This window comes from Pezoporus wallicus, unplaced genomic scaffold (assembly GCF_028554395.1).
Source record: "Pezoporus wallicus isolate ANWC-B61680 ecotype Strahan unplaced genomic scaffold, APGP_CSIRO_Pwel_v1 contig_5787, whole genome shotgun sequence".
NCBI classification, from domain to species: domain Eukaryota; kingdom Metazoa; phylum Chordata; class Aves; order Psittaciformes; family Psittacidae; genus Pezoporus; species Pezoporus wallicus.
The window spans coordinates 1,824,496-1,843,098 of NW_026637253.1; the positions used below are offsets into that span (position 1 = coordinate 1,824,496).

General features: G+C 44.4%; 1 protein-coding gene across 3 annotated transcripts in view; it reads right to left on the bottom strand.

The window, feature by feature from the left end:
- Positions 1-1,645: 1,645 nt before the first annotated feature.
- Positions 1,646-18,603, bottom strand: part of CYFIP1 (cytoplasmic FMR1 interacting protein 1) — an 80,688-nt gene continuing 63,730 nt past the window's right edge. For all 3 annotated transcript variants that reach the window (XM_057404485.1, XM_057404484.1, XM_057404486.1), the window contains 6 exons: positions 11,237-11,367; positions 5,754-5,826; positions 4,618-4,712; positions 3,397-3,635; positions 2,721-2,868; positions 1,646-2,262 (listed from right to left, as the gene is read on the bottom strand). In XM_057404485.1, coding sequence (XP_057260468.1) covers positions 2,098-2,262; positions 2,721-2,868; positions 3,397-3,635; positions 4,618-4,712; positions 5,754-5,826; positions 11,237-11,367 — 851 coding nt within the window. In that variant the 3' untranslated portion in view covers positions 1,646-2,097. The remainder of the gene's footprint in view (positions 2,263-2,720; positions 2,869-3,396; positions 3,636-4,617; positions 4,713-5,753; positions 5,827-11,236; positions 11,368-18,603) is intronic.

An 18,603-nucleotide genomic window follows, 5' to 3' on the forward strand; every position in this document is an offset into this window, starting at 1 on the left:
ACAATTAAAAACTGTACCTTTGGGGCACATTGCTGCATTCTTCATTTTAGTAGAACAAGAAGTTTTACCAGGTGAAGAGGGTTTAACTCCATCAAAGTCTAATAATCCTGTTGGAAAAAAAGAGTAACCTACCTTTGAAAAATGGGAAACAAACCTCTCATAGGGCTAATATCTGAATTCTCTTAATACTAACAGGAAAAAAGTAATCATAAAACTATTAGCATTCATACATACGTTAAGATGTTAAAGGCCAATTCTCTTACTGCTGAAAGTGAACTGGTAAGCATTAGAACATGCTGTACTCACATTATGATTAGTTATTTGCAACTAGTTTTTAAACAAAAAGTCTGGCTTGATTAACTATTTCTGCACCACAGTGACATGCCAAAGCCTCAGGTGTGTGAGACACCCATAAGCCAACGATGATATCAGCAAATTCAGAAAGTTGCTCATTGCCTTCGAGGCCTGAAGCATGTGGCTGACTACAAGTCTTCTAAGAACTACAAAAAATGTTTCTTGAAGACAGCTGGCTGTTAAGCATCTTGTAAAAGGAATCCTGCAACAAGCCATTGTAACAAAGCACGAGCATTTCCTACTTCTGTCTCCCCTCCACAGGGCAGCCATGTGTGCACTAACCACAGCAAAGCCCACTCCAGAACAGCAGCTCTCAAGCATCAACATCTAGGTAAACCTGTGGTAGCAGAAGCTTGCTTTCGGATTGCTTGGCAAACCCGTGTCCTCTGTTTGCTGAGGAATTTCAGTTTCTTTCTTTCCTCAAAATCCCATTCCCTGCCACTGCAGTAACTGCATGTTCCTCATCTCCCATGTACGCTGTTACAGATGTGTTTCCACGCATTACTGGACTTCAGTCTGTTGCAGTCAAACGTGAAAAGAGCTAAGCAGAAGAAAAGAGGTGCTGTAACCTAACTTTGAGCTAATAAGAATGAGAAAAATGGGTTCTCAAAGGGATGCATTCTTGGTTTAACACTCAAGGTTAGAAACAAATAACAGCTCCAGAAATCCATCTCCTGCATAAAACTTATAATTACCTGTCTCTGCCTGTTCCAGCCATCTTAACTCACATCTGCTTTGGGTTGACCCTAACAGCTGACCGAAAGGCTCCTGTGCTAGGACCCAGCAGTAAGCAAGCAGGCTTCTGGCTGAAGAGGTTGTTTTAAAAGCCAACTTTTACAGCTGAAAATTTTTACAAACAGTTTCACTGATGTGATGTTTGCATAATATAGAAAGTGTAATTAAACAAACACTTCCTATAAGTAAATCATGATTAACATCCTTAGAGCTTATGTGCTGGGATAGGTTACACCTGCTCACTGTAGCTATGATTCTTGTAAACAAGAATTACTCACCACTTGTAAATATGTGTTTTGGTACACAGGTACCTATCACCAACCAAAATATAAACTGAGTTTGAAGTCCTCCATTAAGAAAAATCAAACAGTCGCCATTCTAACCAATCCAAAGACTGCCTGTTAAAAAGATCAGAATACTATCAGTCAGTTAAATAACTGTGAAACAATCCCTTAGTTAGCCTTCATTCCCAGCATGACTGATGTTGGGGAACAGCTTTGCAAAGAGGAAAAATAATCAACTGACAACAAAAATTATTCACAAAGCACCAGCGGAGTTTGTCCGTTTTATCTTTTTAATAAAGGCTAATTAAGCAAGTAAAGCTCCAATACAAACAATTAGGAATTGATTTCTAAAGATTTTTTTCTACAGAACCCAGTTTCTTATCCTCCATAGCTATTGTTTTGATACCTTCAGGGGAAAACGATGCCAATCCAGCCTAAAATGGCCACCTCGGTACAGGAATGCAAAGAGATTGCAAAAATCTTTTAGTCACAGGTTTTTAATCAAAGTGTATAAAATTTTAGTCTAGAAAAATAAGTATGGATTGTATACAGTTACTGTGCTTGGAGACTGGAGGGGAGAGTGCACCACTCAAATGGCACAGGAGTACTGAAAAATGCAGGCAAGAGATTTCCTTAGAACTCTTGGTGTGGGTTTTGTTTGTTGCTTTTTTTCCTCAGACTTTCAGCTTAAAGAGGTGCAAAAAAGTGTCATTAGGTGGGAAATCTAGTTGCTGGCAAGGGACTGATGAATAGGTGGCTGGAAGCAGCGCACGTGTTCCACAGGTGTGCTCTCTCCATCACCGGACTTCAAATATTTGTCCAAAATAGCAATTATTTCATCATTTAGAATCTGGAACTTGCGAATTCTCTCAACCATTTTCTTCAAAGGCTGTAAGAAAACAGACACATGGGAATTAGCTTGGGAGATACAATGCCTTAGCCACAAAAGCAGCAAGTACTGTTACCTCACCTCTCAACAATGTTCTGAAAGTCTTCATTCCACTGCTAATCCAGTGAAAAATCAAGGTGTGTTTTTGGTTTTGGCAGAGCTGCTTTTTGTACAAAAAAAGGGCAATTTACAGCAGCCTTGCTGTAATCTAAATGCATGAGTTTGAGATGTAAAGCAGTAGGAAAATCCCACGTGTTCAGAATATCAGAATTCTCACCAACCAGTGATGCCCTAATCTTCTGTTCCTAAAAATCCCAGTGCCCTCATTGTCAGCATTTCATTCTAAAAAGTGATTGCTACATTCTACTGGGATCTACATTGTATCCCAGTACAAACACCTCAGATTAATTGCTGTCTTTATCACTACAGCCAACATAAAACAGACATTTTCAACTCACCACATTCTTTATAACCTCATCTTTGCCATCATGCTTTTGGACTTTCAACAGGTGGTAGCAGAAATCCAGCACATCAAAGCGACGCTGCTGTCCCAGAAGCACAATGATCATACAGCCAGCCCAATGCAAGCCATCTCCAAAGCACTGCCTGGAACAGGAAACACCATGTAAACCATGTTTCACCTACACCTTCAGAAACATATCGTAGAATCACAGAATGATTAGGATTCAAGGCCAGGTTGGACAGGGCTTTGAGCAACCAGGTCTAGTGGAAGGTGTCCCTGCCCATGGCAGTGGGATTGGAACTAGATCTTTAAGGTCCCTTCCAAGCCTAACCATTGTGGGGTTCTGTGATTCTATATAAGCTCAGTGTCCATAGTTGTATGACTACTATTGAAAGACACGTGCTAGGGCCTGTTTGCCATAAGACCATTCATTACACACTGGCAATACTTAAACAGAGGGTTATTTTCATTGAAGACACAATAATATCTGTGTTTACGGGTGCTTAGGAGCCACTCATAAGCCCCAGTGATGGCAGCACTTTCCCTTACTTCCGCACTAAGCTCTTGCAGACAGACAAACGGCTTCATTCTAGGCTCCCTAGCCAGTTCCAGGGAGGACAAGCAAAGCACTGTTGCCCACAGGTGAAGTGCTGGCAGCTGATGGTACGTACTCCACAGTGAACTCATGTGTTCCCACGGGGATGCAGTAGACGAACTGCATGGCGCTCCAGAGGCGATGGAATTCCACACACTCATCCACATGCATCACCCCATTGCTGGGCAGGGGCCCACGCCAGATGGGATCATCCAGGAAGGAGCGGATCCTCGTGAGGATAACCTCAAACATGGACAGGCCGCAGCAGAGGCGTTCTTTCGTCAGCAAGTCCCCTTCCCTTGCGATTGCTATTTGCTAAGGTGGAGAGAAAGAGAGTGCAAAATCCTGGTAAAAGCCACCTGACCACAAGACTATACTTAAAAGGCTTTGCAAGCAGACAGGATTTAAAGTGAGTAACACTAACTGCAATAATCCTGATCCTGGAGACTAGTCCCAGGGAAGTTTAAAGAATTCTTTGCCTGAGAGGAGACAGAAAGCAAAACCAAAGAGCTGAGTGCTCTGCTGTTAGTGTGCACAGTAGCTCCTGCCTGTGCTCTCCTGCTCATCATGATTGCTGCTATTACAGATGGAAAAGCTCTTAAAAGAGCACTAATAGGCTCAGACAAAATCCACAGGAGGCAATGCCAGTGAGGGCTTGTCCCATCTTGTCCTGCTGCAGTGAGAGCTCTCACCTATTACAGCAGCACCTACTGAACTGCAGCACCTATGATGACAAAAGCAGCCTGAAACTCTGTTTCTACTGTTCACATCTCAATGGCTTGTAAACTGCTACAGTTAGCAGGGAATTAATGTACCCCCCACGCCAAGAGAAAGGAAAATAGTGCTGAAGCTGCAAAGGCCATTCAAGAATGTTCTCTTTGGTGACTGTTTCCAGGAGAGCTCAACTCAAATGGCAGCTCATTTTCCAAGAGTTTCTAATCATCTGGCTGCAAGAGGAATAAACTGGTTTAAAGATACACGCACACACGCACAAGAAAACTGGTTGCTTCTGGTGGAATTTGCACCAGGACCTCCCAGGCTGGCCCTTACACAGAGCAGGGTATCAAGCAGTAACACACATACAAATAAGCATTTTTCCCAAAACTTGTCACTTCCACCCCAGTGTGAAATGTTTTAAACTTCCAAGCTTCAACAACTTCACCAAATCCATGGTTCTAAAAAATAATCCCATTGTGTGAACAAGCTGGATGTGCAGGTCGAAGTCGACATGTGAAGGGACAGGGTGTCTAGTGCTCAGAAATGTCTTGAATTGCTTTTGACGCAAATAAGAGATTACCTGGGGTGTGCCTAGTCTTTCAATGAGAGGAACCAAATGCAGTGGAGCGTATTTTGATTCCAGTCTCTTCATTTTAGCATCAAGTCTTTCACCCTCTGAAAAATAAAATAAATGGAGAATGCACTGATAAATTCCAATTAAGCAAGAAAATTCTTATTTTGATGCAGTCTTTATTCAGTGCAGAAGAAAGCTGGGTATGTTATTTTTACAGGTAATTTCAGTTCTAAAAAGCTGGTTAATCTTCAATGTGCTTTTAGAAAAATAGTTCTTTATACTTCAGAAAGTTGCATTGTATGTGCAAACAGAAGGAAGGATTAACTAAATTCAAGAAAGAATATAAGGCTCTATCATGCTGCTGCTGCTAATATATTTGACTCCCACTCATACTAATCCAACTAAATTGTCCTTATCACACATAAAATGCTTTATGACTCTAGAAGGTGGGGTACAACAAGGGTGGAATCTTGTGTATAGCAAGGCTTACAAAAAAGCACTTAGCATCCCCTTATCGCTGACAAGTAGGAAATATTCTCTGGCAAATGTGAAAATACTATTTACAATGGCCTGGTTCATTTTATGCAGAGATGCAAATAGCTATGGTGAGCCTGGAAATATTCTCAAAGATTTTTAGCTGACGGGATTTCTCCGAGTAGAACTAATCAGCTGCTGCAGTAGCGGGAAATGGAGAGGAAAGGAGACAGAGCTCACTTTCTGATGATGAAGGATGAGGAAAAGAGGTACTAAAGGAATGCAAACATTCACTACTGCATGTCCTGTTTAGTAAAAATGCATGTGAAAAGTCTACTGGAACCAGGGAGCACCTGTATTTATTTACTTACTTGCTGACAGACTTCCTATACCCTGTATGATCAAGCCATAGTCCTACAGAAGGGTGATATCACCCTGGGTATCCATCCCACTTCTCCCTGTTATAGCATTCCTCCTCTTGTAATTTGCACTGAGACTTGCTAAGAGGCAGGTATTTTTCAGCCAGGCAAACAGGCCTGAATGTGTTTCCTCTGTTGTGCAATTAACAGTGCTGTTGTGGAAGATGGCTGTGGACACTCACAGAAACCATAGTGGGCAAGAAAAGTGGAAAGCATTACCCAAGGAAGGTGTTTTCACTTAGCCAATACCTTTGACATGAACTCTGGGCAGTATATTTTGGAATGGCGCTGCGTGCAATAGGTCACACACTTCCTCTAGAGACTGGAACAAAAAAAGAAACGAGAGGCATTTAGGACCAAAGAATCCCCAAACCACACCAGATTCCCTGAATGGGCTTCCAAAACATACTGACACCACCAAAGGAACACCAGAGGGCAGCCAGCCTCCATCACCATCGTACAGAGCTGCGCCAGTCCTGGCTTTCCTCACAGGATCACTCCCAAAGACAATTCGATTTCACCTGGTTGCCCTGGATTCCCAAACAGACTCCAGCAGCTCACCTCCCACCCTCAGCTGGCAGTTTGTAAAGGACAGGGTATTTATTAAAAAGACTAAAGCAGAATGAGTAATTTTGGTGTGAAAGCAGCAGACGGCTCCTGCGCAGACTAGCTGAGAGGAGAAGGAGATGACTCACTGCTTGGTTATTTTTACCAGTGCTATTCCCACAACCTGTTATCATGGTGGGAGCATCTCCGCACCAGGCGGGCTGAGACACACACAGCAGCAGTGAACCACCTCTCACGGAAGTATTGTACATAGAGCTTTAGGCATGGGGAAAGGGAGACAGATGTCCCCTGGTTCTTGGCTGTTGTATGTATGTGCAGAGAAAATGCAGAGATGACCAGAAGCATGTGCATGACTTTGCTGAGCCCCTCTCCTCATTTTTGGAGCCAAGGTCCTGCTCATTTGTAATCCCTCAGTGCTAGTATTGCAAGAAATGTTCATAAGCTATAACCCTGGCAAGGCCAGGCTACCAGAGCTCATGTGCCTTTCCCACGTCTAAATCCTTGATATCAACACCATGGAAATGGATGTGCAAGGCAGTCAAGACCCACCCACTCCAGACCTACATTGTGCACTGGAGTAAAGTCTACTTTAATTATGATGGATGACCACAGTGGAAAAATACTTAAACACATGACAGGACATTGAGGCACCACTGAAGGCAAAAACAAGAGGAGGGGCAGCAAAAGTATCACCAAGGCGGCCTTCCCAAAGAAGGTACCTCCAGTGCTGGTGTCACTTTGGTACACCCTCAGGCAATCCTTCTAGGAGGTAGCGAGGGCCTTTACCTGCCTGTCCTTTCACCACTTACCCTCTTAGCCTGAATCCAAAGTAATCCATTTTCTCATTTAGTTTCAGCTATTCTGTAACTGACTATGGGTTTGGTGCTTCTCACCCAGCCCTCCAATTACTGTCCACCATAAGGGAGGAGTCCTCTTAACACCATGATCAGGACTCTGAGGAACAGCATGTCTCCATTACCTTATCTAACATCAACAGCTTTAGTACACCCTGAAGAAGGAGTCTTACATGAGGGTTTATTTCTGTACAACGACAGGCCCCCAGCCAGCTTGCTTAGGAAATGACGTAGCTGGTTTGCAGTCAGCAAAGATCTCCACATGATGGGCAGCCGAGCCTCAGCAGCTCTGTGTGCTTGAACTGCGTGGGCAGAGCATCCCGTATGCACAGACAGGGAAAAGACTCCCCACCCAATTCTCAAAGGCAAAACATGGGTAAAGGAAAGGAAGCCCCATCTTTCCCTCTGTAAGCACCCAAAAGCATGAAGACAAAGAAATTAAACATCTGGCCATTTTGTTTGAAGAGATAGTAATAATGTGGAAGAAGAATGGGAAAACTAGAGGTAGGAATAAAGAGCAGTTGTAGCACCATGTCCTCAGCAGCAGGCAGCTTTGCATGCTGTAAGGTAGAGTCTGGGCATATAGGAAGATACTGGGCACGTTTCACAACTTTGTACAAACTAGGACAGATTAATGTCTGGCAGAGCCACTGTCACCCATCCAAGCATCAAGAAGGATGTCCACGTTAACTTTTTGATGTTGGCAGATGACAACAGGAATAACAAGCATACAACAATGCAACTCATTGACATAAAGAGAGTAGTCACCCTGTGACTGACTGCAGGAATGCTATATGTGATCATAACTTACAATGAAGGTCTTAACATAGAAACGTAAAATAGTTATGGCTGGAAAGGACCTTAACACAATCTAGCTTCAACCCACCTGCTGTGGGGAGGGACACCTTGCACTAAACCATGTCACCCAAGGCTCCATCCAGCCTGGCCTTGAACACTGCCAGGGAGGGAGCATTCACAACTTCCCCAGGCAACCCATTCCAGTGCCTCACCACCCTCACAGTAAACAACTTCTTCCTTATATATAACCTAAATTTCCCCTGTTTAAGTTTAAACCCATTCCCCCTTGTCCTGTTGCTACAGTCCGTAATGAAGAGTCCCTCTCCAGCATCCTTGTAGGCCCCCTTCAGATACTGGAAGGCTGCTATGAGGTCTCCATGCAGCCTTCCAGGCTGAACAGCCCCAGCTTTCTCAGCCTGTCTTCATACAGGAGGGGCTCCAGTCCCCTGATCATCCTCGTGGCCCTCCTCTGGACTTGTTCCAACAGATCCATGTCCTTTTTATGTTGAGGACACCAGAACTGCACACAATGCTCCACGTGAGGTCTCACAAGAGCAGAGTAGAGGGGCAGGATCACCTCCTTCCACCTGCTGGTCACATTCCTTTTGATGCAGCCCAGGATACGGTTGGCTTTCTGAGCTGCAAGTGCACACTGAAGCAGGCTCATGTTAAGTTTCTCATCGACCAACACCCCCAAGTCCTTCTCCGCAGGGCTGCTCTGAATCTCTTCTCCGCCCAACCTGTAGCTGTGCCTGGGATTGCTCCGACTGACCTGTAGGACCTTGCACTTGGCATGGTTAAACTTCATGAGGTTGGCATCAGCCCACCTCACAAGTGTGTCAAGGTCCCTCTGGATGGCATTCCTTCCCTCCAGCGTATCAACCGAATCACACAGCTTAATGTCATTGGCAAACTTGCTGAGGATGCACTCAATCCACTGTCCATGTCAGTGACAAAGATGTTGAACAAGACCGGTCCCAACACCGATCCCTGAGGGACACCACTCATTACTGGTCTCCAGCCGGACATTGAGCCATTGACCACAACTCTTTGCGTGCAGCCATCCAGCCAATTCTTTATCTGCCGAGTGGTCCACCCATCAAATTGAGGTGTCTCCACTTTAGAGACAAGGATGTCATGTGGGACAGTGTCGAACGCTTTGCACAAGTCCAGGTAGATGATATCAACTGCTCTACCCCTGTCCATCTGTTCTGTAGCCCCATCATAGAAGGCCACCAAATTGGTCAGGCAGGATTTCCCCTTAGTGAAGCCATGATGGCTGTCACCAAGCACCTTGTTGAATTTCATGTGCCTTAGCATGCTTTCCAGGAGAATCTGCTCCAAGATCTTGCCAGGAACAGTGGTGAGACTGACTGGTCTGTAGTTCCCTGGGTCATCCACATTCCCCTTCTTGAAAATGGGGGTTATATTTCCCTTTTTCCAGCCATCGGGAACTTCACCTGACTGCCATGATTTCTCAAATATGATGGCCAGTGGCTTTGCAACTTCATTTGCCAGCTCCTTCAGGACCCGCGGGTGGATCTCATCAGGTCCCATGGACTTGTGCAGATTCAGGTTCTTAAGATGGTCGTGAACCAGATCCTCTCTTACAGTGGGCGCAAGGTCTTCATTCTCACAGTCCCTGCATCTGCCTTCCAAGACTTGGGTGGTGTGGTCAGAGCCTTTGGCAGTGAAGACCGAGGCAAAGAAGTCATTCAGAACCTCAGCCTTCTCCAAATCCAGGGTAGCCAGCTCTCCCAACAGCTTCCGGAGGGCCCACATAATCCCTAGTCTGTCTTCTGCTTGCTACATACCTATGGAAGCCCTTCCTGTTATCTTTCACATCCCTAGCCAGATTTAATTCTAACTGGGCTTAGCTTTCCTAACCTGGTCCCTAGCTTCCCGGACAACATCCCTGTATTCTTCCCAGGCCACCTGTCCTTGCTTCCACCTTTTATAAGCCTCTTTTTTCATTTGAATTTTCCTCAGCAGCTCCTTATCCACCCAAGGAGGTCTCCTGGCCCTCCTGCTGCACTTCCTTCTAGTTGGGATGCAACACTCCTGAGCTTGTAGCAGGTGATCCTTGAATATCAACCAACAGTCTTGGGCCCCCCTGCCCTCTAGGACTACATCCCATGGAACCTTAGTAAGCAGGTTCCTGAAGAGGCCAAAGTCTGCTCTTTTGAAGTCCAGGGCAGTGAGCTTGCTGCACGCTCTTCTCACTGTCCTGAGGATCTCGAACTCGACCATCTCGTGATTGCTGCATCCAAGGCTGCGCTGGAGTATCACATTTCCAACCAGGCCCTCCCACTTGGTGAGCATGAGGTCAAGCAGGGCACCTCCCCTTGTCGGCTCCTCTGTTACTTACAAGAGGAAGTTGTCTTCCACACAGTCGAGGAACCTCCTCAATTGTTTGTGCTGGGGCGTACTGTCCCATCCCTCCAACAGTTACCAGGGTGGTTAAGTCCCCTGTGAGGACAAGGGCCTGCAAGCGTGAGGCTGCTCCTGTCTATAGAACACTCACCCACAGAGTCTTCCTGATCAGGCAGTTTGTAACAGATCCCCACAGTAATGTCTCCCATCACTGTTCTCCCTTTGACCCTGATCCACAACCTCTCTGTCGATTGATCACCTTGATGGCTTTTTTTGTTACTAGCTCCCAGCTTCCTGGATTACTGCCCTCCTCCTTTTCTGTATGCGCTATGATGGACGCTCTTGACCCCTGCACAGTTCGGGCCTGGATCAAGCAGCCCAGCTCCCACTCCGCTTCCCTGACACCTTTCAGCTACTGACAGCATCCCGCAGCTCAGCCCCTGCTGCCGCAGGACCTCCACCAGGGAGCACCGAGTGCAGCCCTGCCCATTGCGCACCCTCCCCTCACCAGAGCAGTGCAGGCACTCTCTACACCCCGAGCTCTGCACTGCAGCCTCCCCTCTCATCGGCTCTGTCTGGTGCCGACGCTGCCACCTCCGGGGCAGCCAGAGCAGAGCTCCCGGACCGGGCCTCCGCCCTGAGGCGAGCGCTCCCCATCCCGCCCAACTCCCGCGCCACGCGCTGCTCCCGCGCTCCCTTGGGGGGAGGGAGGGGGGGGTCCGCCCCTGGCTCCGCCCCCTGGGAGTCTCTGCTCGCCTCAGAGGAGCTGCCGGCTCCTGGGCAAGGCCTGGCGGGGGTTTGAGGCTCCCTCGGTGGCTCTCGCCGCTTCGGGACGCAGGGTTTCCCTGCCCGCCGGGGTTGAAGACCCCTCTCTGGAGATACCCACCTCGGGAAACGACCCTCAGGTACCATACAAGAGGCAATGTCTCTCACCCAGCAGAGTCAGGCATCACTGCTGTCTCGCAGACACGAAAGCCCCTGCATTTCTCACTGTGAGAGATCAGGGAACTTTTTCTACCCATCTGCCCAGTCAGCAATACAAACTTGCAGATTTCAGTCTTGTTATTTATGATGTTAATAACAAAAATCTGAGAGTACATTTTGAGAGACAGGTTTTAAATCAGCACAGCAGGCACCTACCAGGCTCTGTTCAATGAGGAGACAAAACAGGACAGCATTTCCCACTTCCCGCAAATTCTGGAAGCAGACAGTCTTCAGTTCTGCATATTCAACGATGTCCTTCAACTGATGGTGAAAAAACTCCAAGATACCTGAAATCAAAAGACAAGCAAAAGAATTCCATCTCAGGAGCCAACATAAAATCTACTGACGATCACACAGGCATGCCTGTTACCGAGGGAAGGCAGACAAAAGATTCTAGCCATGCAGCTCAGAGTCATACGAATCAGGACTAGTTTTTTTGTCTACCTCCAAAGCACTCCAATTTTCTAAACAATTTGCCTATTCGAAGGTTGCACTGAACATGCATACATATACTGTATACATATACTGCATCAGAGCCCAACTAACCGACAGTGTGGGTTTAGAGTTCTCTCTCCATGTATCGATACATGAGATTTCTTTATCTCCAGGCATGCAGCCTAGAGGAAACTGAAAGGAGCAGTATTTAAATGCATTAAAAATCAGAGGTCACGAAGTGTTAAAGTCAGCAGTGTGCTTACTAAGTGGATAAATCATGCAAAATGGAGTGCCTGGCTTCTCACTCCTGGAAAAGGAAGCCACTATGAGACGTAGATTGCAGGAGCAGGAAGAGAGACTAGGGCTCTTGTCTGCTATTACTCCTGTGCCAGCCTCTGTACCCCAACATGCTGCACCACCCAACATGTTAAAGTTACAGCTGTTATTTACAAGGATGACAGAGCCAGGAAGGAGCAGAGCACTGAAGATACAGGGAACAGGGGTGGTGTCAGGCTATGACTCCGACAGTGCCACAAATGGCCAGAGGTGATCTGCAGCCTCACAAAACTGTTAAATACAGATATCACAATTCCAGCTCTGCTGGCAAGGGTATATAGATCCTGCTGACAAGCACAGCCGGAACACTGTTCCTGTCAAAGTTTTACCAAAAGCTGTTAAAAAACTGCTAAAATTATGATTTTCAAAACCACATAATTTACATAAACATGTCTTTTTCAAACTTCTCCCAAACAACGGTGGCATGTAACATGTTGGTGGATTTCCAGCTCCTTTACCCAGCCCCAGAAAGACTGTTCAGTCCCTTGGTAAGAGACAAGCTCAGGAAACCCTAGGCTTGGCAGCTGCTATGAAGACCTGATCTGGTTAGCACTGCAGAAATTAAAGCAATGTGCAGGTCAGGTGAGGAAGAGCAGAGAACTACAGTAGGTCAGACAGCTCTCTGGATTCCTGCAAGTTATTTTTTATCAGCATTTTTCCAGCTGGCTGCACAAGCCTGGCCCGTTTAATAAGCCACCCAAAGCCTTGACTGATGTCAGAAGAAAACACATCATGCAAAGCTTTTGAATTGCGTGCTACATAGGGCAGCTCATTTCCACTACACTGAATTAAGTCAGATGGTTAAATCTCCACCCAACAACATCTAAAGCAATTAGAGGAGACAACAAAAGAGAGCACAGATGCCCCTCCCCACCTTCCCATTTGTTCCTTGGGTGCAACTGGTGAATACTTCCCATGCAGGAGATTAGACTTCGGTATTTAGCCAGCAAGGCAACAGCTGAGAGGGGAGTGCACAAACATAAAATACAGCCTGGAGCATATAAATTCCAAGGAAATCCCTCAGATTCAGCAGAGGAACTTGAAAACTTACAGGAAAGGAGGGAACTGCGTAGCTAACCCACACATTTCTACAGAAAGCTTCACATCATTAAAATTAGTAACACAAAACAACAGTAAAGTGCATGGTGAGGGGGTGCAGGGCTGGCTCTGTTACATCTCAATGAACTGCTGGTCAATAGAAAATTTACAGTCAATGAGTGTTTCCACATGCATTCAGTGGAGAGAAATTTCAGACCTAACTTTAGTAGTTTAGCAACTCAATAAGAAAACAGAACTGACAAACCGATGAAGAAAGGTCAGGTGTAGTTAGTGCTTGCTGAGCTTGATTTATTCAAAGGAAACACATTTAAATCTAACTAAAATGCAAACAAGTCATGCCAGCACATCACCAACTCCCTACATAATGCAAAAGCTCTGGAAAACACTGTTGGCGCCCATCCAATGCTGTATTACAAAGGCCAATTGCAATTCTCAATTGCAATTGCAAGGTATTTGAGCAGCAGTGAGCGCTAGTGCTTGTCGTTTGAACACACCTGCCCACTGTGGCAATGGGATGCTGCAGTGCTAAATACTGGGACTCATATTTTAAAGATGAGGTTGAAAAGGCAGATTGATATGGCAGAAATTTTTTCACAAATATTGATGCTAGGAAAAAAAAGAAGTGAAGTGAGGGAATTGAAGCAAGCTTTACCGCAAACCTACATGTTTTACTTACACGCCCTAGTATTTCCTTTGTGTTTTTCTCTGCTAATGAAAGGGCTTCCAAGCCTAGCAGGAAAGGTCTTCTAAGGATCAAATGCTAAAAGTCAAGTCAAACACTTTCCTCATACCAAGATCTTCTGGAAACAAAAGTCCATTGTGTTATCCTTGACTTAGGTCTGTGCCATAGAGTATATCAAACTAGAGTATCTATCAGTGCTTCTGTTCTTAGTATCCATGGTGTGTACATGAAGACTGATGATGAACCAACAGAAGGGCCAGAACACTCCCCATAAGACAGAGAGGAACTGTACACTTCTCCACGCAGTCACATGGAGAGAAAGCACACTCAGAGCAAGTAGGATATTGGCAGTAAGGACAGACATGGAGATCTTTTTCCCTTTAGCTTTTATGGTGAGCGGGGAGCAACTTGGTGAGAAATAGAAGCTGAGCAGAGCAGCAAGAATTATTTTGCTACTGCAACATGGAAACAAGTATCAGTCATGACAGGGATGGAAAATGGGGGGCGGAGGGAGGTGGTGGTGGTGGTGTGGGGTGTGTCAAACTCCCTTCAAACTTGTGGATTTTATGGGGAATTTGAGAAAACAGATTGATGTCTGGAAAGATGACAAAATTTTATCCATGTTACATGGGCAGTGAAATCCTGAGAATAACCCATGCCATCTACAGCAAATATAAAGGAGCAGGATGGCACAGAGAGAAACCAGGAGCAACACAGAGGACTGTGTCCAACAGTATGAAACTCATACTGAAGGTGCAACTGAAGCCAAAGCAAGACAATAAGTCCACCCAAAAGCAGCAGGATAACCAAAGTCTAAGAGCCTTGAGGTTCATACCATAAAACTTACATACTGCCTTTTACAGCCACTCCAGGTGACTGAATTCCTCTCAGAGTCCTTAACAAAAATTCTTATTTCTTCACCCAAAGCCCCAGTCTCCATATACAAATATATAAATACACACACCCACACTTGTGCATCCATCAACAAAATTGTCACTATTTTGAAAATCTGACACCCAGTATTTAGCATGCAGTTGTTCCACTTGACCTTAGACAAACGGCTCAATTTACTGGCAAAACAGATGGAAGTCTACAGAGCAACACAGGCTATTTCTGATGAACAGAAATTACACCAAAAGCATGATCTGCTCCCCAATGGAGTCCTGTGGCAGAAATACATCTTCATGTTTTCATCAATATATGAACAATGTCATTCCTGATTGCACTTCCAAAATAACAACAATTTTTATGAAAGACTACCCATGCATACTGAAGCCCTGGAAAAAGAACAAGTGTCTTAGGAAGGTTAATTTTACTGGATGCAAACTTCTTCCTTCCCCTAATTTTATTTGTGGGTATAATCCATAAGTTAATAAATTAGTTCTATATACATAGCATTTTGCAATGCAAATGATCAAGGTTTTTTACTCCTCTGCAAGAAAGCAAATTTAATCAAACCCTTCTATTCCTGCAGATGGGATGACATTAGATGTCATAATAATCGATCCTATAATACCGGTTTCTGATTTACACAGATCTGATTTACACTGATTTACAACAGAAGCAAAGGCTGCTGATACAAGATAGACCCAGTAAAGCATAGATTAGTAAAGGATTAGTTTCCATCTTTGCTTCCAAAATCCTATCTCAACAGCACTCAAACAGCAGTGCCAAGTTTCAGCTGTGCAGTCTGTACACTAATGAATCCAGGAAGTCAGACCAAGTTAACACATGCAATGCAAAGCTGCTTGGATTTCTTCACTTTGGTCACCTTTCATTTTTCTATAAAACAACCTCAAGTCACACCTACAACTCCAATCAAGCACATTCCAAAGCTTGTAGCAATTCTGGTACCTAAAAGATCAGGACAAAAAAAAGCTATTTATTCTAGAACTGAATTGCTGACTAATAGCAAACAGAATCTTGAAGAGAATTCTTGGTCTTTTAACCCTAACAATTTTGGTTTATTTTCTGCAGAGTACCGACTTGACTACTGTCAAGTATAATCTGCTTAGCTGCAATACCAAACCTGGGTACTATAATGATCTTTAGTTTATGTTCACTTTCATACAGACCTTCAGATGCCAGCTACAAATACTTCTTTGGCTCTCCAATGGACAGGTTCCAGAAAATAGCTTTCGCGTTCTTCCCTACGAGGACTCAAGCCATCGTGCCCCCACCAAGAAATTAACTTATTCTCCTACTCATCCAAATTTGATCAAAACCCTGGGATAACAGGAAGCATTACTAGCTCTTCCTGTAAAACTATGATGATTCCCCTGCAGCTTCTAGCTACTACCACCCTCCAAGATGCTTCCCAGCCCAGGCTAGCTCCAGTTCCTATTAGGCTCTGGCCTGAAATACTGCAGAAAAAGGAGGGTGAAAGACTGTTTTTTGCCAGGTTACCATGCTGAAGCAGCTCAAATGTTCAACAGCAACACAATCAGCCCACAGAGAGATAGGAACACAGCAGCCGACAGCATGAGGCACTGGGAGGCTTCCCCAGACTGCTGTGAGAAGACATGGGATTTGAAGAGATCATGGCCTGGTGTAATAAGTGTTTTGCCCTGCACCAGCTTTTGGTGTTTTGTTTCTTTTTTTTTTTAATATATATACTTTAATTTTTTTTTTTTTTTTTAGGAAGAATCATGGGAATGCTATACTTAAGAAAAATACACAATAAGGCTACTTTCTCACCAAGTTTGTATCTTACTAATAAGCTCATTGATTTTTCTCCAAAACTTTCTTTTGGAGGCTTGATACAGCACTTGATATAGTGACAAAAGTCTAAGCTTCATCTCATAACAGAGCTGACAAACTACTTTTCTCATTCTGTCCAACACTTCTGAGTGGCAGGACATGAAATACTTATTTACCCAACGCAGGAATGTCATATTCAAATACTTGAGCAGTAGCAGAAGAAAATGTTACCTACAAGATGAAATTTCAAGTTTAAGCTCTTAGAGGCCAATATTCCTTTAAAAGGTCCCTTTAAGAATCCTATGCTTAATGTATTTTTAGACAAATATTTTTATGACTACCAGATGAGCAAGTTCCCCACTGCTTTAGACTGTTCCTATGGAAACAAACCCATTGGCAAGCAGGAGTCCTGAACAACTCTGATGCCACTGTCTGTACCCTGCTCCTTTTAGTTGGAATAAATCACCGTTTAGAAATCCACAAGTCTAGAGGACTGATTGTGTAGGGCTTAAGGAATTGCAATCAAAAGAGTCCAAACAAAGCTCTCCAAATGAAAAGTCTGAAGCGTATGAAGTAGCTAGAGGCTTACTTAGTGAGCATACTTTAATTGCTTTGCACGTGGAGATGGACTCAGGAAACTAATTCTGAATTGATAAATACATGTTACGTCAAGACAGATGAGAATCTACACATTTAGTCTGTAGATTGAAATCACAGTTTTGCTCTGTATGTGTAGGTAGTGCCAGTCCAGGAAGTGTGATTAAATGATTTGTTATGAAAGAATAGAAGCATAGCACTCAGACTTGCTACTACAACTACTAACTTCTGCAGGAAGCTTTAGGAGGCAGAGGAGAGAACAGACAACAGTTGACATGTATTAGTTTGCATTTTCTGTGGTGAACCAAGTAAACAAGGTGTAGCAAGGACTGCTAAAGAGGAGAATTTAATGTGGAAAGAAGAGGGCAGTGATTCAAATCAAGCATGTCTTGAGCCTGCCCTTCCGCAATCTGACAGTTCCTCTCAAGATGCCAGATGAGGGCTAAAATCTACAGCACGTCCCTATCGCAGAAAACATTTTCCATTGCCAGTCAGAGCTGCTCCAAGGACAGACAGCTCCATGATGAGGAGGCATCAGAGAGCAAAACACGATTCTTCAGTGATATGAGAGGGATGGACACGCCCTGAGCTTCCACATGCCCCTTCTGTCTAGTGTCTTTGAAAGGAAAGGGAGAGGTGGTAAAGGCTATCTTTGCTATTTCTAGGAAGAGACTCTGGGAAGTATCCACTGTTAGAAATAGTTAAGAACAGGAAAAATACACATCAGAACAAAACCTGTCGGGAACAGGGGCAGTGAAGGAGAAGAGGAGCAGGTGGAGTTTTGAGATATAGTCCGATTCTAGTTGCTATGATCTTCCATCATATAGCCAAGAGTTACTCTGATCTCTCGGTATAGTAGACCTCTAAACTGTGGGAGTAAACATGAGGTCAAAGCAGTTCGCGATCTCTACAAAATAGGAAAGTGGTAAAGAATTTCAAAATGTTTTAATTGATTCTGTGAAGGTCACCATTGCACAAGTGAAGTTTTGCCTTTCCTATAGGATGGATTGCCTTGTAACCTCAAAAGAAAGTTTCAGCATAAGTCCCTGGACATCTCCTGCCAAATATTTTTTCCTTAAAGGTGAGGATTTCTGGCAAGAGACTATGAGCTTCCCAGTGTCACCTGTAGCATCAAGACCCTGGTGATGCATAATCTATATTTGAGAACACCTACTGCTTTTGTGGTCAGACCTTAGGGAGTGGCTAAAAACCTCAGATAGAGTATTTTTATACTGCTAAGTACAGTGATTCATCCATTTCTATGCTCCAGGGAAAAAAACAGGAAGGAAACACTTAGTAAGTCCTTGATGTCGTTTAATATTGGTAATGAGCGTCAAGCAAGCTGTGGGAAGAGAAAAAAAAAACCAACCTCATTCCAGTTGGAGTGGCATTTAATAAACCTAAGCAACTCTGGAAAAATAAAGATATACTCAGGAGGTGGGTGGCACATGGAGGGATTAATTTGTGTTAATTAGAAGTTGTGGAGGAGGAATATTTTGAAGGGGGGAAGCAGTTTCAGAAATTCGGTGAACAATGTGATAAATACTAATTAGCCAATTATTTCTGCGTAGTGGCAAGCAGCTGTCAAAGTGATTTCTTCTTCTGCAACTGTCACACCTCCTGTTAAGTGGCTAAGATGCACCCCACACAAGCCTCAGACATGACTATTCTGGCAGGACCAGTTTGCCTCTCAGCAGTATCACTCCTTTTATGT